The 24544-nt window shown below is 43.0% G+C and overlaps 3 protein-coding genes across 3 annotated transcripts; 2 read left to right on the top strand and 1 right to left on the bottom strand.

The window, feature by feature from the left end:
• Positions 1 to 2609: 2609 nt before the first annotated feature.
• Positions 2610 to 10363, top strand: LOC114452022 (rhombotin-1-like). Its single transcript, XM_028431087.1, has 5 exons — positions 2610 to 3022; positions 3376 to 3589; positions 6695 to 6820; positions 7144 to 7252; positions 9820 to 10363. The coding sequence occupies exons 1-4, from the start codon at positions 3001 to 3003 to the stop codon at positions 7247 to 7249; spliced, it is 468 nt and encodes a 155-aa protein (XP_028286888.1). The 5' UTR covers positions 2610 to 3000; the 3' UTR covers positions 7250 to 7252; positions 9820 to 10363.
• A 1328-nt stretch (positions 10364 to 11691) lies between these two features.
• On the top strand, positions 11692 to 14004 carry ric3b (RIC3 acetylcholine receptor chaperone b). The gene is made up of 6 exons (XM_028431601.1): positions 11692 to 11907; positions 12336 to 12556; positions 12674 to 12752; positions 12828 to 12921; positions 13079 to 13209; positions 13290 to 14004. Exons 1-6 carry the CDS (start codon positions 11787 to 11789, stop codon positions 13763 to 13765), a joined length of 1122 nt encoding a protein of 373 aa, XP_028287402.1. The 5' UTR covers positions 11692 to 11786; the 3' UTR covers positions 13766 to 14004.
• A 244-nt stretch (positions 14005 to 14248) lies between these two features.
• Positions 14249 to 17698, bottom strand: psma1 (proteasome 20S subunit alpha 1). Its single transcript, XM_028430847.1, has 10 exons — positions 17583 to 17698; positions 16625 to 16669; positions 16430 to 16531; positions 16208 to 16311; positions 16050 to 16138; positions 15766 to 15836; positions 15554 to 15683; positions 15357 to 15436; positions 15094 to 15198; positions 14249 to 14525 (listed from the first exon to the last, which is right to left on the bottom strand). Exons 1-10 carry the CDS (start codon positions 17583 to 17585, stop codon positions 14463 to 14465), a joined length of 792 nt encoding a protein of 263 aa, XP_028286648.1. The 5' UTR covers positions 17586 to 17698; the 3' UTR covers positions 14249 to 14462.
• Between the last annotated feature and the right edge of the window lie 6846 nt (positions 17699 to 24544).

Here is a 24544-nt window from a genome sequence, read left to right as displayed (position 1 = left end):
ATGAGGAATAGTCGGTCGATGGTGCTGGTTAATTAGTGTGACCTGATCCAGGGGCCATGTTAGAACAGTTGTTTATGCCACAGCGTCTAATGAGGAGGATTTAGGGCCGGATGATCTATTTGGAAGCAGGATACAGGGTTGTTTATGGACTGGGGTGAGTACTGGCCTTGAAACCCTGCTAAAAATCACTATAATGTTCCAATAATCTATCTGCAGGGACTAATAATGTGTCTGCGCTGCTCAATATTAACTTTAAATAATGACCTCAGCATACCCTGTGGTATTTTCATACCTAAATCCTCAATATGGTGACCTACATTCGGCCCGGGACTCAACCTTGAGTTCCAAGGCTATTTAGATTTCATGTGTGGTATTCATATAATATTCTTAATACAATCACATGGCCGACTGCGGTAGGTCTGTTTCAGCTGTGAGGTATTTTGACTGGATTTCATTAAAGCATCTCCTGTAAGAATGAATACACACTTGCAGTCTCTGCAGTAGGCAGAGAAGAGTCTCCTCTGATATCGTCACACATGGATCTGTTTGTTTAGAGTCACCCTGTAGCTTTAAGGTTTTGTCCATGCTGTAACACTCAAGGACACATGGGGCCTCCTTTCACAAGTGGGCCCATTCATTCATTCATTCATTCATTCATTCTGTTGTAATAAAAAAAGATTATAGCAACATAGTCTGGATACGAGCACTCAACATGGATTGCCTCGTCCTGCAAAATGGTGAGTCCACTAACAACATAATGAGGTTTAAACTACTTTAACAGTACATGTAGGAATTTAGACCTAACAATAGTTTAGATTTTAAGGCTGAAATGCGTGATGTTTGTGTAACTAGCGTAAATAAAGGTGTGGAAATTCTCTGCAGTTCCTTGAGTGGCCACTTGGGGCTGGCTCCAAAAGTGTGTCAATCTCCATCCATCCATCCATTATCTGAACCCACTTCATCCCGCAGTGCAGGGCCAGAGCCTATCCCAGCTATCTATAGGTGAGAGGTGGGGTCCACCCTGGACAGGTCATCAGTCCATCACAGGGCAACATACAGACAGACAACCATTCACACAGACAATTAACCTAACAAGCACGTCTTTAGAATGTGGGAGGAAGCCGGAGCACCCGGAGAAAACCCAGGCAAGCACAGGGAGAACGTGCAAACTACCACTGCACCACTGTGCCGCCCTTGTCATCTCCATAGAAGTTAACATGTCCAACTTTACAGCAGGAATAAACATAGCAACAACCCGTTTCCATCCCATAAGTCTGATCATTTACCCATTGATGACCCTTTGACTGCTTGGAGTGACAGGAGGAGCTAGGTGGATTTGGCACTGCCAAGCAGGCAGTGTTCAGAGCCACCAGGACAGGTCCGTCCATCTTTATTGACATACGTGGGACTCATCATCATACCAGCTGAAAATGTAATTTTATTTAAACCTAACCAAGCAGTTCTGTAATGTGACCTAAATTTGGGTTGGGCGATCACTGCACCTACGCTTCATCTTGATGAAGAGAAGAAAGGATCAGTGTTGGATGATCGATCTCATTAGGATGACGGCTCGGACAGCTCTGTCTCACTCAGACGTGCACATGTTCCTTAGGTCACAGGTCGTAGGTCACAAGTTGAGCTGTGTTTTCAGTTGTAAATATGGGAAATCTTAATGCTGTGGTCTGTTTGATCTGCAGCTGATGATTGTTTGCATTATTGATTGATTGTCCGTGAAGAGTGAATCAATGTATTTTGATATTTTTATAGATGATTAATTGTTGACTAATTGTTGCAACTTCAGGGTATATATTAAGATTTCAGATGATAACTTGGTGTGTTTGTCAGCTTCCTGGTCAGTAATGATGGCAGAGTGTCCACATACCATAATATGTGTTTTCTGTGGACTGATGTGCTTCACCTTAACCCATTTCTGTACTGCTGGAGAAAGTCGTAGTAATCTCACCACTTTGGTGACCTACCTACGGCTGCTTTATATAGACTCTGCTGTAGAAAGTTTAATCACCTTTATTGCTGTAACATTTCTATAGCACTCTAAACATACAGGTAAAAAACACATAATTGGTTTTTAGTGTGTGTGTGAGACCTTTATTGAATCCCATAATACTGCTTTTGTACTCTCAGCTGATCCATTATGACTTGGAATAAAAAAAAAACATTAGTGCGCACGTCAGAGATGAAGACTTTCACACACACATTATACAAACGCGCGCGCACGTGTGCAGGCGCACGCAAAAAAGGGCCGTGCATCTGTCGTGCTGAAAAGCCACAGCTTTGACTACAGGGCGCCCTGGAGATAATTGGTGTCCTTGGAGTTGAATAAGCTCATTCTAAAACACCTCAGGCCCGGGCTGTCCTGGTGTGTGACTGTGTATTGAATAATTGATTCAGAGAGGGAGGGGGGGGGCGGTTACTATCAGATCTGAGCATAATGACTTTATATAATTAGCACGCAGCGTTGAAAAAAAAAAGCATTTGACTGTGGGAGTTTTTGAGAGGGAGAGAGGAAAGAGAGAGAGGGAGGGGGGAGAGAGAGAGAGAGAGGGGAGAGAGGGAGCTGTGTGGAGGCTCAGTCTGTGCAGGAGGGCTCATTTGAGCAGCCGCAGCCTGTGCTGATACAGAAATACTTCTGCACTGACATCAGCCAAGATAAAGCACAACAGCTCTTGATTTGAGGACATCTCTCTCCCCCCGCCGCCGGCGAGGTGACACTCGGGGAGGCTCTCTTTCAATCCCTCCGCGGGCTATTTTTACGCACGACGCGGCGCTTCAGTGTGGCCGCTTTTCTCCGGGCTTTCTTCTTCGGGGACTATGAGGAGCGGAGCCGAAGTTTGAGCGACTCCAGGTTGACGCACAGTTCATTTGCGGCTGTGCGCTACAGTGCCCGCGCTGTTTATTATCGCTGCTCGACGTGTTTTTATCTCGCACGCAGAGCCGGGTGGCATTTCTGCTGCTGTTGGGTTGTTGCCGTTTCCCAGAAGGATGGTGCTGGACAAGGAGGAGAGTGAGTGTGAAGCCTGTGTTACTGCGTCCTACAAGTCCTACAGCCTAACTTTGATGTATACACCTGTGTGTGCATTGATCCAGTGTAACACAGCTGTTTGTGTGATGCTGAATGTGAAGGTGTTCTCAGTGTTCGTCTCTAACTGTGATTCAATGCATATGATCGACTTTGCAGAGGTAGAGCTGGGCTGCAACAGTCTGGTGATCCTAACAGAGTCTGCATGCTTCCTTGATCTAACTATTGTAACTACATGGAAGCTAATCAAAAAAACCCAGAGTGCTTTGCTGTTTGCTGTTTTTAACCCCACCTGTCTGTCTTTGACCTCTGGACCTGTTGGACATCCTTCCTGCCAGGCGTGTCTCTCGTGTCCCTCCAGTCCAGAGAGAAGCCGAGGGGCTGCGCAGGCTGCAACGGGAAGATCCGGGACCGCTTCATGCTGCAGGCGCTGGACAGGTATTGGCACGAAGACTGCCTAAAGTGTGCCTGCTGTGACTGCCGTCTGGGCAGGATGGGCTCCACCCTCTACACCCGGGCTAACCTCATCCTCTGCCGCAGAGACTACCTGAGGTAAGATACACCTACAGGATGCAGCATGTTCGGATATTCCCACTCTGCTAGTTTGGTTGTCTTGGGGGTTCCAGATTGCAGTGAACAAACAGAAGCACTGATAATGGCTGCCATGTCTGTTTCTGATGGCGGCTCCCACTTGCAATTCTTCCTCGCCATGCGGCGGTGAAGCCACTGCTGTGTCCAGTTTCAGGTCTGTGATCGTAGGACCTTAAATTAAAGGAAAAACAAGAGAGTCATCAGCACAGAATCCTTTCCACTCCCTTCACTCTCATACTGACCCTGCCTGAGACAACAACCCTCTGAGGATGACACCACTTTTCTGCCTTAAAGACATCAGCACAGAGGCGTGAGGATTCCGCAGATTTATGTGTGCACCGGTTGGACGACCATTTTTGGTGCAGAGTACCAGAAGAGAGCGGCGGCTGACCTTTTAGTGTGTTTTGAGTCTTAGTTAAAGAAAGCCAGAGCAGCAGAGCCTGTGTTTTATGAACGTGCGGCTTTCTTTGGCCACTTAACCTTTTTAATGGACCGCCAGGCCGAATCTGACACACGTTTCAGAAGATAAACAGCAGCGAGAGAAGTAAATGAGACGTGACGTTTCAGCGAATGTGGAGATTTAAATTAAACACTGTGGTCCTGACGGAGGAAAGGCAGGTCACACTGAGTGGGATAAGATGCTTTTATTTCCCACAGCTTGTTAGCTTAGCTTAGCTTTGACTAAACAGCTGGGTCTGTTTCTCTGATTTTCTTTGGTGGAATTAACTGTTGTTCTCCCTGTTGCTTGTGCTAAGCTAAGCTAAGCTAAGCTATGTATGCTCCTTCTCTGGCTGCATTGTTTTCTCTTTTGTCTTATCTTTTTTTGCATAAAGAGAAATACTCAGACCTCCCTAAACGTTCGTTGAAGCGATGTGCTTGGAGGGGCCTGGTGCTCAGAGCCGGCTGCCGTGCAGTAAGGCCGAACATTTGTAACACTTCAAACACTCCTTATAAAGCCCTCAAATAAAGATAAACGTTTGAAGACTCAACAGCCGTCTTTGTGGAATCCTTCGCAGAGCGGTGATTCATCTCCTCCGTGAGGCACTTACACAGTGAATATATGAGTAGGCATGTTTTAAATATAGTCACCTGAACGGTCTTTAGACCGTGAATCTTAAAAAGTCACCGTTTATACACAGACTTAAGCCTGAGAGTTATATACAGTGTCTGTGTGTCAGGTCAGCAGGAGAACTCCTGATATCTCAGCCACATTGCTGAACTCATGTGTTAGTCTCATGTACAATCCAGCTGGATTTGGTTGGAGCTAAGTCGCTCATTAGCTGCGCTGCACTTAAGAGACCAAAACCCCTTTTGACAGTTAAATTGGCTAGATTGCCTCCTGTTTTCCTCATCATTGCAAGGGTGCAGACCAAAAGCCTTTGAAGAGCGGGATTAAAACCATGTGATTTCTTTTAATTGGACCATTAGTAGAGAATTAGCATTGAGCTCCGTTGCCTCGTTAAGGAGAAGGAAAAAAAAACCCACCAGGTGCCTGCGAAGGACTCAAGCTCGTTAGATCAGAACATTCTGTTAATTAGGAATCGCCTTTGTTCCCGCGCTGGTCACTCATTTGATGACGTTGTCAGAGGCTGTGGGATACACATGCTCAGCGCTTTTCTGCCTCTTTTCCTCGCTCTTTCAGAACCGTTCCTCCTAAACCTCCTTTTTTTTTTTATTTGGCCTTTGAGGGAATATGGAAATAAGCGGCGACCACTTGTGTTCATGTGTGTCAGGCTCTTAGGGGGCTGTTAGAGGTGAACGAGAGGTGAAGCTAAGTTTGCTCTCTGGTAGTTTGAAGTGATTAAAAATATAAAGTTGGTTTGAGAGAAGTGTAATAAAGTGACATTTTCCATATAAACTGTGACATTTTTATATCAGTTAATCTACCTTTTCTGCTCTTTATCAGCAAATGCAGTCATCCAAACTTTTTATATTTTATATTCTGAGCACTTACATGTGTGGAAAAAAGGACAGTCTATTTCAGAGCTTGACAAGCTAGTTGCTAAACATACGGTTGTCCTATAAGTAGGGATGTCCCGATCCGATCACGTGATCGGAAATCGGGCCAGATTACGTGATTTCAGACTCGATCGGAATCTGGTGTTACCTCCCGATTAGGACTCGGATATATATTTATTAGGGCTGTCAAAGTTAACACCTTCTGTGCAGGGTGGCTCTGTGTCTCGTGGTGTAGGGGTATGACAGTTGCCTTTGGTGCGAGAGGTCCTGGGTTCGGGACCTTGATGAGCTGCTGTGTGTGTGAAATTTTGCTGTAACGAATGACTTGCTATTTGCCTTTATAGAAGAACCCTAAAAGTATCGGATTGGGTCGGGACTCGTATCGGCAGATACTCAAAATCAAATGACTCGGACTCGGGGGCAAAAAACCTGATCGGGACATCCCTACCTATAAGTGACTAAGAGGAACACAAGCTTAAAATGAAACACTGAGAGTCGACAACAGAAATGTTTTTGGGGGACCCCCAAAAACCATGACCTCCCGTCAGGCTGTTTGAATTAACCAGAACATTCAAATGAGAATGGGAAAAAAAACAAACATGTCTCTGCCAGGTCCGTCACTTTTTGGGGTCCCCCCAGAAACCCTGTTGTCCCTCCAGCTTCAGAAACATGATCCTTTCCCTGCTTTTCTGTCTCTTCTCTGACAATAAAACTTCAGGTTTTGGACCAGCAGATTGGTCGCTAATAAACTTAATGGCTACTCTCAGCCATAGCTTGATGACAGGCCTGCAGTTATGAGCATTATGAGACGCTCATCCTATCATCTACTCATAATTACAATTAGAGGGCTGATTTGAATGGTTTTTCACACTTGGCTGCACTTGTATATAATATGATGAGAGCAGCTCTGCATTAGCAGGAGGCAGCCATCAATAATCTTTCAATGCAGCTCACACAATAAAACAGTAATTGAAGTGATTATCTGCAAATGGTTCATGAGAAACACTTTAAAGCTTGCCCTCCTTTAAAAAACATCTTTCCTTTGGAGCTGAAAAGTATCTGATGTGAGTGTGATCAGCCCGCTTGTCGCCCTCTCTCCCTCTGCAGGCTCTTTGGGGTGACAGGGAACTGTGCAGCCTGCAGTAAGCTGATCCCTGCCTTTGAGATGGTGATGAGAGCCAGAGACAACGTCTACCATTTAGACTGCTTCGCCTGTCAGCTCTGCCGCCAGAGGTAAGATTAGGGGAGCAATTAGCCAGGGGAGATCAAATTCAGTTGACTTATCTGGGAGGGGGGAGTGCACACCAGTGAGGACACTGGTCATTATGAGCATATTAGCAATGCATTGTAATCACAAAGTGAGAGGAGTGAGTGTAAAGACATCACTTGGATAGTTAATCAGGCAGCAATCATGCAAGATTATTTCCTCTGATTATCATAGCTGTGGATGTATGCTGAGAATATGCCTGAAAAGTGCTCCTCTGGGACCACATGATTCACTTCAGCTCCAGCACGAACCGAGACCCAGTTCCATATTTTTATTTTTCCTTCTGCAGATTTTGCGTGGGAGACAAGTTTTTCCTCAAGAACAACATGATCCTGTGCCAGCTGGACTATGAAGGAGGCAATCTTAATGGCAGCACCGAGAGGCAGCCTCAATAAGAGGTAATATTCTGATGAATATAAATCACAGCGCCAGACAGCTGCTCTGACAGTTTGAACTAAACCATGCGCCCAGATATCTGGAAAGTATACAAGTGAGCTCATCCCAAATATGACCGTATGTAGGCGTGAGACTGTAGACCAGAGGCTGTGGACGTTACAGTTCCTGCCAGGTTCTGTATGTACAAACCGACAGTTAACTTTTTTTTTGTTCAGATGACAAAAATGTGAAACTGAGCCAAGTTTCTGCAAAGTGGATGGTTTTTCTTTATGCCAGGTCAGGTAGAGCAGCTCTGTTGAAAACAGTGCCCTCTTCTGGTCACATGAAAATGTCAAAAGTGTAGTTCGGGGAGAAATGGTGGTGAAGCCACTCATAAAATGTGTCTATTGTTCTAAATGGGTCAAAAAAAAAATAATTTTGATGGAGGACTTGGTCCGTTAACTCTGACTGAGTCATTTTAATGCCTCAACCTGCAGTTCCTGGAGCAGCCACTTGAGGCTGACTTCAAAAGTGAGTCAGTCTCTATATACCTCCATGTTCAAATGTCCAACTTTAAAGCAACAGTAAACATGTTTACAGCCTTTCCTCTTCATAGATAATTTAGTATATTGCACTCCGTCTCTGTGAATATATTTGGATTTGGGAGTTAATCCCTCGCTGAGCTTCCCAGCTGCTCTGCATCACCACCCGTCCACCACCAGCCAGCAGTGGGAACTTCAGACTAAAAGGCAGCAAGGACCAAACACGGGGCTAAAAGTGACAGAATACAACCATGAATAATCACATCTGTAGCTGCCTGCAGTTGATGATTTGCATACTTGGCTACATTCTCATCTTCCTCTGTAATTTGCATGCCTCTCAAACTCTGACAGTACTGCTAGTTGTTTTTATCGGCTCCTGTGGGAGCGGCGGACATCAAGCCTCTTTTTTTTGGGGCGTGTGAGCTGTGAGTGCAGATGGCCGGAGGATAAGTTGAAAGCAAGTGCAACAAAAAACCATAAAACCCACAAATATGAAGACGATCGAAGTCTGCCCAGGTCACAAACATTCCATGAAGCCACCAGCAGAGCCAGCTAGTCATTATGATACTAACCACACCGGACACTTGGTGGAAGGTAACTATGGGTCTTCCACAGTTCAACACTTAGAAAAATGAATCAAAACCCGAGGGAGGAGATTAAGTGTCTTTAACACTTGTGTGGACGGTTGTTGGTCATAAATTCAGTTTTGCTCAGATGCTGTAAGTTTGATAAAACGGCCACAGTGAAGCTTTTTTGGCTTCCAGATGCTGTAACTCTACTTAAGTGCTCTCTTAAGATCCACACAGATGTGTCCACGGTGGATTTTTATGTAGATCGATGTCAATTTTTTGTCAAACAAACTTGACAAAAATGTGACAACCAAACCGCCTCTCAGCCTAAAAAAAAAACTACTAAAAGATATGCCATTAGCACCTACAGCTCACAGCTAATGATGTCTGCAACGGTTTAATTAAGACGAGCCATCTGGAGCAGAAACAGCAAAAACCCTGAGCTCCATATTGTTTTTAAAAATCATTTTGTGAAATGTTGCTGTTAAAATAGAGCATAAAAGCAGCTTAATCACTGCAACTGGATAACATAGCATTAAGCTAATTTGCTAGCAGTAAGTTGTTTGGATGTAAACAGCAAAACAGCTGTCATGTGACTATTCTCACCTTGGTGTAAGTAGTCAGGTCTTCAAACTTACTGTACGTCTTGTAGGCTATATGTTAGGAGGTTTATTGTCTATTTTGAATGTAATTATATATATATATATATATATATATATATATATTTTTCAACCATATCTCTACCTAGCTAATACTTTTTTAATCAGGTGTAACATCACTGTTTAAAAGGCATGGATGACAGACATTAAGCTTATTTTCTAGCAGGGCTTTTATAAAACAAATGAATAGCTAATATTCTGAATATGCACCCAAAGACTTGCAGCTAAGGTGCGGATCTGTGGATGTAAACACATGTGATATGCATCATTTTTTTATCTGTTTTTCTGCATGTGTTTTTATCCTACTTTCCATGAGCAGAGCATCATTCACTGTATAAATGCATGTGCATAAAGTCCGGGTCATTTCAGGCCACTGTCTGAATGTTCAAAATTCAACTAAGAGATTATCAGTTTCAATGCTGTTTACTTCCACATGAATGTCAGCCTTTATGTGCATTAATCTCTGCCTCTCAGACCCGAGAACACTGCTTCTTATTAAAGTCTTGAAATACTTGCTGCAAATAATGTTTAATTAGAAAGACAGAAAATGTCTCAAATGGGAGGAAATGCTGCGTTTGCTGTGTTTTCAGTGTGTATGTTGTCTCTGCTTGAGCTTATTCTGGCTGAAGCTGCAGTTTCTGGACGTATTTTGAGTCATTTAAGACATCTGTATGTTAAACTGCCAGTTTTATTTGACATATTTTGTTAAAAATTATCAATATAAACCACAGTTTATTGCAACTTTTCTGGTGTTTTGACTACAATTCGTGATACATGGAGGTGGTCATTTGTTTTTATATATCTTTTGTTCTCACTGCAGATCAGGAAAAAGCCTCTGTGAGCCAGCTGGACTCGGAAACTCACAGCAGCACTCTCCTCATCAGCTTCTTGTTTCAGGCTGATTGGACACATTTCCAGCAGCCCACGTTTGAACTCTTTATTCCAGAGCTGTGTGGTTATTTCTCTTAAAAACTGACCTTCCTGATCAGAAGGACTGGAGGTGAAGCGGGAGGTGAAAACGGACAGAAATAGAGTGAAGGAGTGTGTTTGCAAATCATTTGTAGTGAGAGTCTGTTCCACCGAATGTGAAACACTAGATGGATGGAGTGAAGCCACACATAGCATCAAACTCAGTCATCCATCACAGAAAAACACACAAGTTCCCCCATGATTGTTGGATCCTTCTGGCACTTTGTGGTGAACCACACCCAGCTGGCTCGAAGGAACCACGCCCCCCCCCCAAAAGAAACCCCAGCAGAAACACATTCAGGAGGACGAACTCTTCCCCCTCTGTCTATCCGCCTCTCGGCTCGACCAGCGATTCAAGCTCGCCATCAGTTTGTTCTTAATCATCTCTCAAGCTGTTTGTTTCCCCTCTTAATGAATTAAACTGAATTGTAATTTCATCTTGTGTGCTCATTATTTATGTACTGCATGACAAAGGACTCCAGTGTCCATAATAATCTGTCTTATAAGATGTTTTAACATAAAAATGTAAATACAAAATCGACTACAGCAAAGGCCCGTATGTTCTGGAAATCCAGAAAGTCAGATAAAAGACGCAGAAATCAATATATAAGTGTATTAGGTAATGTAAAGGGGTTATGGTAGTTCAGTGTGGATGCATAGTTTCAGAGGGAAAAGTATAAATGACATCTGTAGAGAAACCAGTGCAGAGGATTTCCTTCAAACTGAGGACTGAACATAAAACATCTCTGAATGAATCAATGTTTTGCCAACTGCGTTTCTGCTGCCCCCAACTGGTCAAAAACAGTCAATACAGAGCTGCTCTGCTTATTCTGCTATGACGCATCAGAGCATTCAAAATAATTCAACAACCAGTCTGCACAATAATCTGCTTTATAAACTCCAGACCTCTGCGCACATCAAGAGGTGCCTCTGTGCTCTCCTGCTCTCCATTTAGAGCTACTGTTTAACTGATTAAGTATTGATCTGTATATCCCAGGGGAGGAAAAAAAGCTCCTCTGGGCAGCACTTCCTCACCCGCTAATGTTTGATAGAAAGTAGAAGCTCTGACTCTCACATCTCATGGTTTAAAGTGGTCTCACGCCATGATACTGGCTTGTATGTGTCACAGTACTAAAGACAAATTTAAACAAACAAATTTAAAAATTCAATTAAAATAAAATTATACACATGAATGTCACATAATTTTCATGTATAATTTTTAGAGACTGATGATTCTACTTTCTCTGCACCCCTTTGTTTTATTTTGTTATTTAGAAATATATTTAATTTTATAATATTTAATAATAATACATTTATATATTATTTACTTATTCCCTTTTTTGAAGCTTTTCAATTGATTATAAAATTATCATTTATTTTACTTTTGATTCTTTATAATATAGTAATTATTATTTATAACTAAACTCTAATAATATCCTAAATAATAATACAAATTATAATATTATTTTAAATTAAAAATTCAATTATATTAATATATATGTATAATAAAATATATGTAAATATAACTAATTAAAATGACAATAAGTAACATATTTTTCCTTAGTGTTATTAATTGTCCATAGGATCATAATTCAAGTATTAAATTACTGTTTTTCTATGTTGTACGTCAGCATTGAAAAAACCTTCAGATGGTCATTTGGCGCCATCTATCGGTTAAACGTTGTAATTACATCTCAGGGACACTTCCGCTCCTCCAGTTAACAAGGAAGTTGCACCGACCGACCGACGTATCCCGTCTGTTTTTATCCCCGCAAATCTGTCCCGTCCGGCCGGTAGGTGCGCGCTCACCTGTCCAGGATGGCGATGTCGACGTTCCAGAGGGTGACCCTCGCGACGTGCCTCGTGCTGTGCGTCGCGCTGCTGCTTCCCAAAATGCTGCTGTCCAGAGGGAAGAAGGATGCTGCCGAGCGGCCGGAAGGTGCGTCGCATTTCTCGGCGTTTCTCTGCGGTTTAGATGGACCGCGCTGACCGTTCGGCTTCTGTTCGGACAGCGGGTTGAAGCTTTTCATTCATTCACGTTTCCTAATTGAGAAATAGAGTTTACATGTTTAGTATTCCCAGACAAAATCTCTATTATACATCATTTGCGCTCTTGCAGTTACAGTTTCCTCCCTGGTGGGGGCGCAAAAACACGTTATTTATGTATTAATGCCCCAAAATCAGAAATCTAAATACTGCTGTATATAACTGATGCTGATGTAACGAAGAAGCACACAGTGTGCATGATGATCATTCAGGTGGATTCTAGCCTCCAGAATTATTAAAATTAACAAAAAAATAATAATTTAGATATAAAATGTAAAAAGTTATTGGGCTTCTCACTCAGTCTGTGTCCTGGTTCTGCAGGTTCAGGTCGTTTTCCTCCCATGATTCACCGTCAGGCGGCTCCGGAGGGCCGAGGCCAGAGGGCCGCAGGCGCCTCCAGGGCTCACAACCCTGAGGCCATAGCCCGGGCCAAGGGGGCAGGAACAGGAGCGGGAGCTGGAGGCAAGTCCAACCTGGCAGGGCAGATCATCCCTGTGTACGGCTTCGGGATCCTGCTCTACATCCTCTACATACTGTTCAAGGTAAAAGTCTGCCAGATGTTTTTTTAGAAAGGGTCAGACTGCATTAAAAGGAAACTATAACATGGGAAAGGTGGGTGTCGGATCGTTGGTTTCATCATGTTACTGCCTCCATGTTAGATCACATCAAAGGGGAACAACAAGCAGTCTGAGGGGAGGTGCACTTCAGTCCGGGCAGAGAACATGAAGAGAAAAATAAGTAAGTGGCAGTTCTCTTTTTGTCTACTGAGCAAAACTCATGTCTGACATATTTATTGTCTTTTTCCTCCTCCAGCTGACTTTGAGCTGGCTCAGCTGCAGGAGAAGCTGAGGGAGACGGAGCTGATGATGGAGACCATCGTCTCCAACGCACACCACAGCCCAGACAGGTGGGTGCACGCCTCCATCCTATAGTAGCAGGTCATCCACAAAAAGAATCAAGAGTGACATCTTCATCACTGCACAGATGTTTTTATACAACAACAAGCATGTTGTCAGTTCAGGTATAAAGTAAACGAGAATAAACAAAATATGTTCCGTCTGCAGGGTGAAGGGGGTGACGGCAAATCAGGAGGAGAGTCTCCTGCAGCAACTGACGGAGATAACTCGGGTGATGCAGGAGGGCAAGCTGGTGGAGGGGATTTCTCCAGAGAAGAAGCCACAGGAGAACTGGGAAGGTAAGCCAACACTACACTGCTACAGGAAGTCTCCCTGTTACTGTTTTAATGGATGAATTGTTCTCTGAACTCTACCACAGATGATCCTGAGGAGCCCCGGCCATACTGGGAACACTCCCACTGCTGCTGCCAGCACGATCAACAGCACCACCACCCCCCACAGAGGACAGAAGCTGATGGAGCAAACATGGAGGAAGACCTTCCCAAGGACGTTCCAGGCAGTGAAGCTGCTGATGATCTGAGCCAAGACGCTGCGATAAACTCGGATTTGACAGCAGAAAGCCAAGAGGACGGGAGGAGAGAGAAGGGATTAGAAGAAAATGAGAAGGAGGACGATGTGCATGAACTCTGCGAGGGAGGCGGTCAGATGGATTTAGGTGTCCCAGAGGAGGATCTGACTGGAGTCCTGCAGGAGCTGGAGCTCACGCTGAAGATGACATCAATGATGGAGGAAGACAAGATAGGAGGTCTGACACAGCCGACGGAGACGGAGACATCCAGAGGCTCAGTCAGGCGGAGGAACAAGAGGAGGAGAGCAAAGAAAGCAGCACACTGAAAAACTTTTATATTGATTCTGATGTGATGGACTGTAGCATGGAAGCTGAAGACAGCATGAAAACGATCGTCAGACTGGTTTATCTGCACTTGAAATGGGTTTTATATCACAAATACTAGCTTTATCCCTCAGCTTATATATTGAAACAGGAGCCTTGTTTATCCAACACTGTCTTCATAAAGTAGAAGTTCATTTATAAAAACACTAAAATGCTTCCAGGACTTCTCTGATCAAACTGTGCCCACCTTAACTTGATTTTTTTCAGAGTTTCATTTGTGTAAATACATAAAGTGTACTGTGTTAAAGTCTTCAACACTTGGCCATAAACAGCTTCCCTATATCCTCAGTGTTTATGATCAAAAGTCTTCTATGGCTGAGTTCTGAAGCTTTGAACAAAGCTGCTGAGTAAGTAAAATAAATATCTTCCTGGTTCCTCTGATTCCACTGTTCATGCTTGGTTGATTTCACAGAGAGAAGCAGCAGCACAGTTCAAAAACAGTCGAGTTTATTACTTGTATAATGGTACACTTTACTTATACAAAAGCAACATCCCTTTATCGGATGTTAGCAGAGAATATTTTGGATATTGGAACAGTTTAGCAAGTGGCACATCACAACAACCTTCCCCTCTAAGGATGTCTCTGTCGAGTTGCAGTAAGAGTCATGTTGGTGTGGGACATACAGGAAGTAGAACGCTTTAGTGCTCCATTGGTTCATCAGGTGCGTCTGCAGCAGCGGGTTCATCTGCAGGCTGGGCGACCTAAGACACAGAAAGTGGGAACCTCTGGCTTAAAACAAGCATCAATGTGGCACACACCGCGCCACCTGCAGCTGATCGCTACCACTCCAATCAAAATGTGAGCTTCAATCAGAAACATGTTTCAGAGGCATCCCAGAAGTGACCTGGAACAGACCCTCCACTCTGCAAAAATTACACGCCGGGTTTGGCGCTCTGACGATCGAGCAGGCAGGAAGTCAGGCACCAAACCAGCAGAGTCCGGTGGATTTTCAAATTAAAATGCAAGATTTGGACGCCGGCTTGCACAAGAAATACAATACAAGTCAAATTCACCATACAGTTGCTGTTGTTAACACGTGTGTGTGTGTGTGGTTAGACAAAGCCTGTTAAACAATAATCACTTTATCATGTTTCTAATAGCAACGTGCTAACAACAAAAAGAAAACGCGAAGAACAATATACGATAAAGGTGAAAACCGAAAAAGTTTGGGAACCACTGTTTTAAGCTGTGTGCTGATGAAGTTAAGGTTTGAAAATGTGCTTTTTTTCCTACTTAAGCAAAAAAGGACAGGACAAATCTTTGTTGTACCTTTCTCTGTGGCCTCTCCTCCAGACCCTCCAGGAATGGAGCAACATCATCGTCATCATAAATGGTGAACTCCATGTCCTTCCCCACAATGCCGATGGAAACATTCTGTAAAATGAAAGATGTACGTAAGTTAAGGTGTAACGGAGAGAGGTCTCGCTTTCTCTTACAACCCCAGTTTGATGCAGTATAAGTTTTTTCTCCTTTAAGACAAAGACGTGTGTGTGGCGCAGCAGCAGGCAGGTGTGTGGACGGACTGCGTGTACCTTGGTAGTGAGATCCTGCTCGGTGGGGAGGGTTTCTCTGAGAGCACGGAGGCCATGCTGGACCAGGTCATTCAGATTACCTGAAAACAAAATAACACTTTAAATGAGAGAACATTTTGTGGTGCAACCGGAACTGGATAAACAGTAAAACCAGCCGATAAAGACAACAGACACATGACAGAGAAGTGAAATCTTACAATCGGAGAATTTGTCCATGCATCTCTCCAGGTAGGTGCGTGCAGACTGGGAACGTGCTCCGATCGACATGGCTTTGCAGTCAAAGTAGTTTGCTGATGGGCAAGTCTGGAAGATGTGAGGCCCCATGTCCTGTGTGACACATCACAAATTAAATGCAACTATAAATGTGAAAAACAAGAATAAAATAGTTAACATGTCTGAACAAACCTACATCAAAGCCAGCAATGAGGAGTCCAACTCCATAAGGTCTTCTTCCATATCTCTGTGTTGGGATTTGGGTTTCTGTAGTTTCAGTCAAGGATCATTGCTGCTAATTATTCCTATTGTTTTCAGCGACGGCCTACTAGAAAGATGTTAAAGGTTACACATTTAAATACCCAAAATATAATTTATACATTTGTGACTAGTGGTTATAAATCCTCCCTCTGCTTGAATTCAGCTGCTTTGTGTAATTTTACATGACATTGTTTATCTTGTGGGACATGTAAAGGATACTGCTGCCAACAAGGGAGACGAGGCGTGATGTGGGGAGGGGCCTGTCAAAGACAAATCTGGAGTCCAAGCACTCCTGACGCATGAAGTTACTGCAGGGAAGAACACGTGTTATTATTAAATATATATTATTATTATATATAAAAAAATAAAACACCTACCACAGCAGCCTGGCATCAGCAGTCAGTCCAGCAATGGAGATGCCGATATGGTTGTCGACATGAAGGATCTTCTTCTGATGGGCAGCCAGCTCAGACTGGGCTCTCTGCACAGTAACAAAACACATGAAACTCCCATTATGTGGCATGTCGACCTGTGATTTGACAACAAGAACCTTCTGCTGAATACCAACACCAACATGGCTGAACACTCGCGGACTGTACCTTAAGTGCGACCAGGACTGCGTTGGTTCTGGATTTTAGTCCTACGGTTGCAGAGCCTTGCTTCACTGCCTCCATGGCATACTCGATCTGATGAATACGGCCCTGTTCACATGGACACACATAGCTGTGTTAACATGTTATGCTGTGAAAAGTTAGTGACTGAAACATGCACCTGTTGGAAAAAAGGCGACTTACCTGTGGGCTCCATACCGTCACATCGTTGTCGTACTGATTGCGAAACTAAATGAAAAAAAAACACGACATAATTTTAATTACATTTAGGAAACTTGATAAATCAAAAAACACATGTACGGATCATACATAGTTGTCCTGCATTGTCCGCTATCTTTAAAGAGCTGTGAATGAACGACGACTAAACCCAGTCCTGTTGCCCGTCTGCAGCCCGGATCCTTCTAGACTATGGTTTTAAATTTCTACCATTACTGAATAATTTATAGCAATTCATTTGACCCTAGTACTAAACAGAATATTGCAAACAAATACGGGCTTGACGGCGGCTAATATTGCTAACAGTGATGCTCAGCACTGGGTGTCAATTTAATTAAGTTCTGTGTAAACGTATATGACATTACATTGGTAAAATTAGCACAATTTGAACCTTTGCGGAATTACTGCGGCAACTTTGGATAAATATGCTGACGAAATGAGTAATTAGTTTTTGAATAAAAGGCCGGATGGAAAACGAAAGTAAAGGCACTTCCATTGCTAGTGTCAAGGATGCTAACTCAGCCTAGTTGTGGCTAAACTCTACTAGCTAGACTGCGTTAGCCTGCTAACTCACTAACGTCCTGACTAAATAAACGCAGGTGTTTTTGTGATGTTTTAAAGAGAGTTAAGTGGCGGTTTAATATGAAAGAGCACGATAAATATGAGCCATAACCCGGTTCCCCGAACACGCGTCATTAAAACGGCTTTGTGTAGCTAACGTTAGCAGTTGCCGAAGGTGTTTTGCTTACTCACAGTGCTGTCTGAAGTTAGCTAGCTAACCTTAGCTTAGTGAGTTAATTGGCTGTCCTTTCACGGTTTCCTCATCAATTATTAAACATAAACTTGCTTCTATACTTTATTTTCTCTCTAAGCATATTTTATATTATTAAACCTCCCAAAATATGCAGATTTCATTCATACTTACCATCTTTGCTTGTGAAAGTGGCTCGCCTCCGCTGCCAGTGCTGCGCTCCTTACTTGATTTATTTTCCTGGACGGACGCGACGTCAGGGGGAAGTAGCAGAGCACCGATTTCAGATCTAATACTGCGCTTAAAGTAAAAATAACCTGTTCTAACTCTACATATTCATTTAAAACTGTTTATTTCCAGCAATTTTGAGTGTTGCATGTGAATTAATGAATATTTACTTTAATTTCTCAGAGAAATCTACACATTTCTTGCCTTTTTTTCCCTGTAATGAGTGCAAAGATGCAGTGTGAACACTAGGCGGCAGCAGTAAATTAGGAGAAGGCAGCACATCCAAGGCTCCACTGGGTTACAAACACTAAGAATAAACATGACTAAGTACTTACTGATGTTGCAGCTATGTGGCTAAGTCGATAATGGGTCTTTTAAAGACTTAAAAATAATACACATTTTATTTTCTGTGCATGCTGGAGCATCCATATTAAAATGATATGAGATTAAACAAAAATATCCAAAAAGAAACAAGTGATATCTGCAGGTTTATGAGTCCATATCACATAAAATAAAATGACTTTTGTTATCATGTCAGTTGACCTTAAGTTGGCAACAGCAGTTTCTTTTTCTCTGTCTCTTTTTAATGTAAATGCCACCGGGTTTAATAATTCACATTTATTATTTCTGTGCCACGGAACACTTCAGTCAGTATTTCTTATTCACTGTGCTTCTCTGGAACCGAGAGAGTCACCCATGATCTCTGCAAACAGCAGGAAAGTAACAGGCTACAGGCCAAAACAGCATCTCCATACAATGAATAAGACGATTTTAATTTTAAAATAAAAATTAAAAATTAGAAAAGTGCCACTGAGTTCAGAAGTATCCTGTTTCTGTTAATACCTGCATCAGAAAAGTTTAAAGAAAGACTTTAATACAGAAATAATTATATCACACACAACTCCCTATCAGCTCACAGTAAAACACTGTTATATTATACAGCTAGAAGCCAGTAACTGTAACCTTCAGATAAATCCTCATGGACTAAATGTTTGTTTTGGACTCATAGCTTGTAAAACAATTTCTACTAATAACCTGCGTATGCCTGTATGCACTCTTTACGTCTATTTTTCTTCACCCACTTATAGGGTGGCTTGTTTCTGTCAGTGGCTCTACAGGTGGATGTGATGCTGACAGGTGTGTGTAGTAATAAAGGACAATGCAGTTATTTATGGCTTCATATTGTTTTATAGTCTGTAAGTTTCCATGATGTATCACCCACTGAACGCCTCATCCTCTCCTATGTCCAGAACCCTACGTCTGGTTATATGCTTAGCATCTGACGTACCCTTGATCCAGGAAGGGGGTGGGGGTGGGGGAGAATTAGTAGGACTGTGCTGACGAGCTCTCCTCCGCTGCCAAGACAGCGGCAGAGCGGCGGCGGCGGCCATTACATCAGCGCGCCAACCTCCTCCTTTGTGATTGAGATTGTAGGAGCTTTGCTGAGCTCAGCATGTTTTTTTTTTTTTCCTGGGGGCCTCATTTAACTCTGCCAACCCCCACCCCCCCCCGCCCCACCACCACCACCACCACCACCACCCTCCCTCTAGTTTAATTTTTCAAATGGAGAGCAGCCTGAGTCACTGTGTGATGGGTCCAAGCCACACGTGGTGGCAAAGGGAGAGTGTTTTAAGGAGTAGAAGAGAGTGTGAGTGCACAGCACACTCACACTCTACCATTCATGGTTTTTAGTTAACTACATAAGCACAGAGCTGAAGCCTGACTGTGTAGCTACTTGCTATGCAGCTGCATCCGCCCCTCCTTTGCCCGTTGCACCTGAGCATAATCTCCTTATTTATAGAATTAATTTAATATCCCAAGTTGCTTAATATGCCATTAATTCCATCTTCTTGTTGCTAAAAATAGGTCAGCGGTGTGTTTTTGCCTTAAAAAAAAAAAAAAAAAACGACTGAACAAATGAGTGGGAAAGGTGGCGGCTCTGCCAAGGTTGCATTAAGCTGGCTGCAATCCTATAACAAGGGAGGTCAAAGGTCACCAGCCGCACCTCAAACAAGAGGAAAGCCATCTCAGCCCCTCCCACCGATACATTTTTATGGGTCTCAGTACTGCATGTCGTCATTGACTTTAACATCTCTCCATACAGCAGAGGGCCGGAGCATATGTGTGAGGGAAGAGAGGTGAGCAGGGAGCTCGCTAGCCGCTGTCCGTTTCCTGCTGTTGACGAAAGCGCTTATGCAGCATTTCACTAGCAAATGGCTGAAGAGGCTTTTTCTAGCTAAAAAAAAAAGCAGTGCATTGTGGGCACTTAATAATATCAGCAGCGCTATAGAATGACTCTTTGCTAAGTCTAAGAATAGACAGTGAATCAAGCCACACGTCTGCTGCTGTCTCTAGAACAACCTGCAGGTTTACTTGATGCCAGGAAGAGCAGCACACTGACTGTTGAGTCATTTTTAAGTGTGATGGAAGAAAACAAAAAACTTTTTGCTGTAAGGAGGAAATGCAGTTCTAGAAGAAGTTGATTTCACTCATAATGTGAACAGTGATGGGGAATTTCCTATCCATCATCTTTATTGTTTTAATGCCAGGAAATGTAGCCACACCAGAGCTGAGTGCTAGAATCCATCATTTTAATGTTCTGACAGAACTTCAAATCTTCTGCAGTTAATATCTATATGTTAAAGCCAGGCTTGAGCACACAAAACATCAATCCAATACAATTTATTATTAATATGTCTATAGGTGCAGAGGGAGCACATTTTTCCCCAGTGCATTGCTTCTTAAGTAAAGCAAAACAGCTTTTTCCTCATATTGAAGTCTGCAAATATTATTCCAGCCACAAAAATGTTTTCTTCAGGGTGGGAATTGACACCTTCTGTTAAGATGAAGCTCAAACACATGTGCAGACACTGAGTTTATTTCAAAAATGGGTAAAGTGGAGGAACGTCAGAGAAATCCCTGAGTGTGCGGAGGTTAAAAAAAACGATGAGATGAAGATGAACACACTCACACTCCACGGCTGGAGAGGAGAGGCAAAGAGGCACAGGTGTTAAAAACGCACAAGCAAAATTACAAGGTTATCTAAAATAATACCGAGAGGGACCTGAGGATGGGCTTAATCAGTGGTAGTAGTATTTGTGTATCCAGCCAGGTGAGGAGGGACAATCACACACAACAGGAGGAAGAAAACAAAAGGGAGGGGACGAAGAAGAAAACACAAATAAAACCTGAACCTAAGTAGTTTAAATACGTAAACTTACAGCCAACACGAACAACTCCCCCTCCGTCTGTGGACTATCATTATACACATGTACGTCAGCCACGTGTCCAGATGTATCATCCACATCTGTCTGTGGTGCAGGTACAAATCGACAAACCGCTCGTGTGTGAGGGCGTGCTGGAAGAAGCAGGGGCGGTTCCTGTTTCTGGTAGAACGACTGATGTTCTGTTCTGATCAGCACTTCTCTGATGGCACAACAGAACTTTGATAGGGTTCTTTTTTTATGCAGACCCGTTGTGCTGGGACTGGATTTTAATGAAACTATGCTACTGTATAATGCACAGATTGTCCTCCTCTTTCCATCAACTTCTTTCTGTTTGCAGAGCAGCTGTGCAGACCTGACTGGAAGGCACATCGGATATGTGCTAAATTTAATTTAATTTAAGCCATAATGCTTGTGAAATCTGTCAGAGATTCTCACGTTCACCCTCTGATGATGACATTTGTGTCACATAACATACTCATGGACACAGAAAACACAGCATTTACCTTGCAAACCTCAAATAGTAGTAAAAAGCTGTGAGATTGTTTGTTGGACAGCAGTGAAATACATTTACATTTTCCTGGAAAAACGAATGCACCAGAACCATTTGTTCATTTGTCATCTCTTGTCAGTGTCAATGCAAAAACATCTGATGATGCCAAGCCCATGAAACGGAGACATCCAATCATTACTTTTGGCTCTCCGGCAGACGCTTAAGCATTAATTGCATTTGCTCATCCAGCACTGCAGCTTCAGAATAAAACTAATGTGAGCGGTCACTTTTGGAGATGAGAACATTGTCTTCTGTCGGTTAGCGCTGCATTGATCTGTTTTATACATCCACAAATCAAGCCTCACCACTGATCCCACTCACACAGACTGCCTGACTTTTTCCAGTGATGATACACGATAGGAAGTTAGAAAAAAACCTTCACATGGAGGTCTATGGGCAAGGCCTCCCTTATGGGGCATGGTGTCAGAGTGACGCTGGTATGCTTTTGGTAATAGTTTTCAGGTTGCACAGAAGTACACACAGACACCTTATAACTAACTATATAGGAACTGTCTGTGACCTACAGGCTTCTTCATAGTTCACCTAAACTCCAGGTTGATCCGAATACGGGCAAAGAGGTGGATAGAAAGTTGCATAAGCAGGAAGCTTGCACTGTGAGTTGTCACCCACCTGTCATAAAAGTCCTTAATAATTAAAGTTATATTAAAATTCACCATAGTACACAAAAAGAATAATTGACTGACAGAGTTTGTGTGCCAGGCTGTAAACGTGTGTATTTCTGATGTAAAGTTAGCCATTTTAACATGGGTGTCTATGGGGATTGACTCACTTTTGGAGCCGGCCCCTAGAGGCAGTGGGTGGAACTGTGGTTTTTGACGCTTCTGCATGGGCTCCATTTCTCAGCCTCAGAGGGTGCACCATAAAGTTCACATTAGGATGTATCAATGGCTTTCAAGTGTCAGGTTTAGGAGAACATCATAATTTGAGTTTCGGGTGCTATGGTAATAAATCCTAAGGACAGCCAGACAGCTGATAATTAAAGCTAATTGAAGTATCCCTCCTGCTTTAAGTGTCATGTGATGCAACTTTTATCTGCTTAATGTAGAATTTACATGAAGGCTTGTGGTTTCCTTCGGGCATGCCTGACTGATTTAAATGATTACAGGCTGCTATAAAAAGACATGGACTGATTCGTGAAAGCCATTGCTATGTGATCATGTCATCGGTTCGGATGGTAGAATTTATCCTGACGTTACATAATTACAGAGCCTGTTGCTACAAGCATGACAGCAGATGAGAACAGGCAGGCCTGCCAATCAATACTCACAAATATGAAGCATGAGAGTGCGTACACAGAGGAATTCTGGGTCTGAGTGAAAGGTTAGCTCAGCTTGATATTTATTCTTTTTGACTTTTGGACTTTGGAAATCCAATGCAACCGCTGCTAAGGTCTGGATGTGTTATTTGTACATATTCAGGCGAGCGTTTCTGCATACTGCAATTTTTATGCAATCCTAACAGTGTATGTATTTTATTCATACTCTCATCTACAAGTCCAGTAAAGGGCCCCAGTGCGTTTTTGGAACTTAGGTGGGCGTTTGATTAAGTGTTGTTCTGGAGACACCTGGCTGCTCCTGCTAATCTATTCATTAAACTCCCTTAATGGCCTCTTGTGCTTCAGGATCCATCATGTCACAATAATGGCTTTTATGAGTGAAGGGTGCTTTTAGCTGCATTTAACTGATCGGAGAAACTATTCCATTTCTGGTGGGGAAGAGAGGAAAAAAATGCAAAGCCTGAACACACTGTATTAATTTCATTGCCATGTCAGCTGAACCATTAACTGGTAGACTCAATTACCTCAATGAGGGTGACATAACAAGGGAAAGAAGAGGTTCATGGGTCAGGAATTTGATGGTGCACAATTTGAGATATTTTTCTCTCAAAAGGATAGCAGGCTCTCCAAAGGATGATGAGGTCTCCTTAGTCATGAAACATATCTTAGCAAAGAGATACGAAAGAAGAATAAGAAGAGTCATGCCGACAAAAGAGATGATGGCCTAGAGCTTTGCTGACAACTACTGCATGAAATCTAGCCTTCAGTAAAACGATAAATCACCACAGCTACTCATTATGTTTGCCTGCTGATGGCTTTTCCGTCTGTTTCTCCGTAACTTGAGCATCTCTGAGCCACACTGAGAGCCAGAAATTTCCAACTCTCAACTTTGCTGCAGAGGCAGAAATGATGGCAGATTCTTGGGCCTCGGCCAGGCTTTATAACCGCATAACGTTTAACTTTCTATAAATACCATGGGACACGGTCCAAGTTGATCAAGTGTGATTGAATCTGAAATGACTCCAAAGACATGAGCCAAGTTTCCTTGGGATACTTCAGAGGAAGTGCTTGCTTCTGCCCAGCGTCTGACAGGGCACCAGCCTGAGTCACTCAGCGGCCTTTTAAGGTGCGCTGAAGTATTCAAGCAAAAATAATGGCTGCAATACCTCAAATCTCAGAGTACTGTGAACTTAAAGGGCAGTCACGCTATTATTTTTATTGTAAGTAAAAGTGATTCACAGTTATAACTCTATGGGTATCCATGCAGCCTCATTTTCCAGCGTGCAGGGTAGAGGTTGTCACTCTACCCTGGAGCAACAAGTTGTGTTGAAGTTGCAAGTCCAACACATTGCAGAGGCCGACCCTGGAGAGTTCCAGTAGTTGGACAGCATAACTGAAGGTCTTCTCCAGCCACAGTAGTAGTATATTACTATCCATTGCTGCTTCATCTGCTTCATTAATCATCTGTAAGGGTCCAAACTGGACCAGAATGCAGACTGAATCCAAACCGTATCGGCACCTTGGTCTGTGAGAGGTTTGGCCTTCTATTACAGAATATCAGTGGATGAAATAAATGATTAAATGATCCTCATAATGTTTTATATAGTCACGCTGGCAATCCAACTGCACCATATATCTGCCAGTCAGGTCACCACATTCGTTCTTGTGTAATCATGATAAATAGGAGCCACAGCAGGGACTGTTCGGAAACACAACCTCTCCTTTGTGTTGCTCTGCACGTCTACAGCATTTGTAAGCGTCGCACTATCGATTGCTGAGAGGTCTCTTTTTCTCGTTTGCTCTTTTTTCTTCAATGGATGTGGAGTAGATACGA

Source organism: Parambassis ranga, chromosome 19, assembly GCF_900634625.1.
Source record: "Parambassis ranga chromosome 19, fParRan2.1, whole genome shotgun sequence".
Lineage (NCBI taxonomy): Eukaryota > Metazoa > Chordata > Actinopteri > Ambassidae > Parambassis > Parambassis ranga.
Note: the sequence above shows the minus strand (reverse complement) of the source record. Positions and strands in the feature narration are given on the sequence as shown.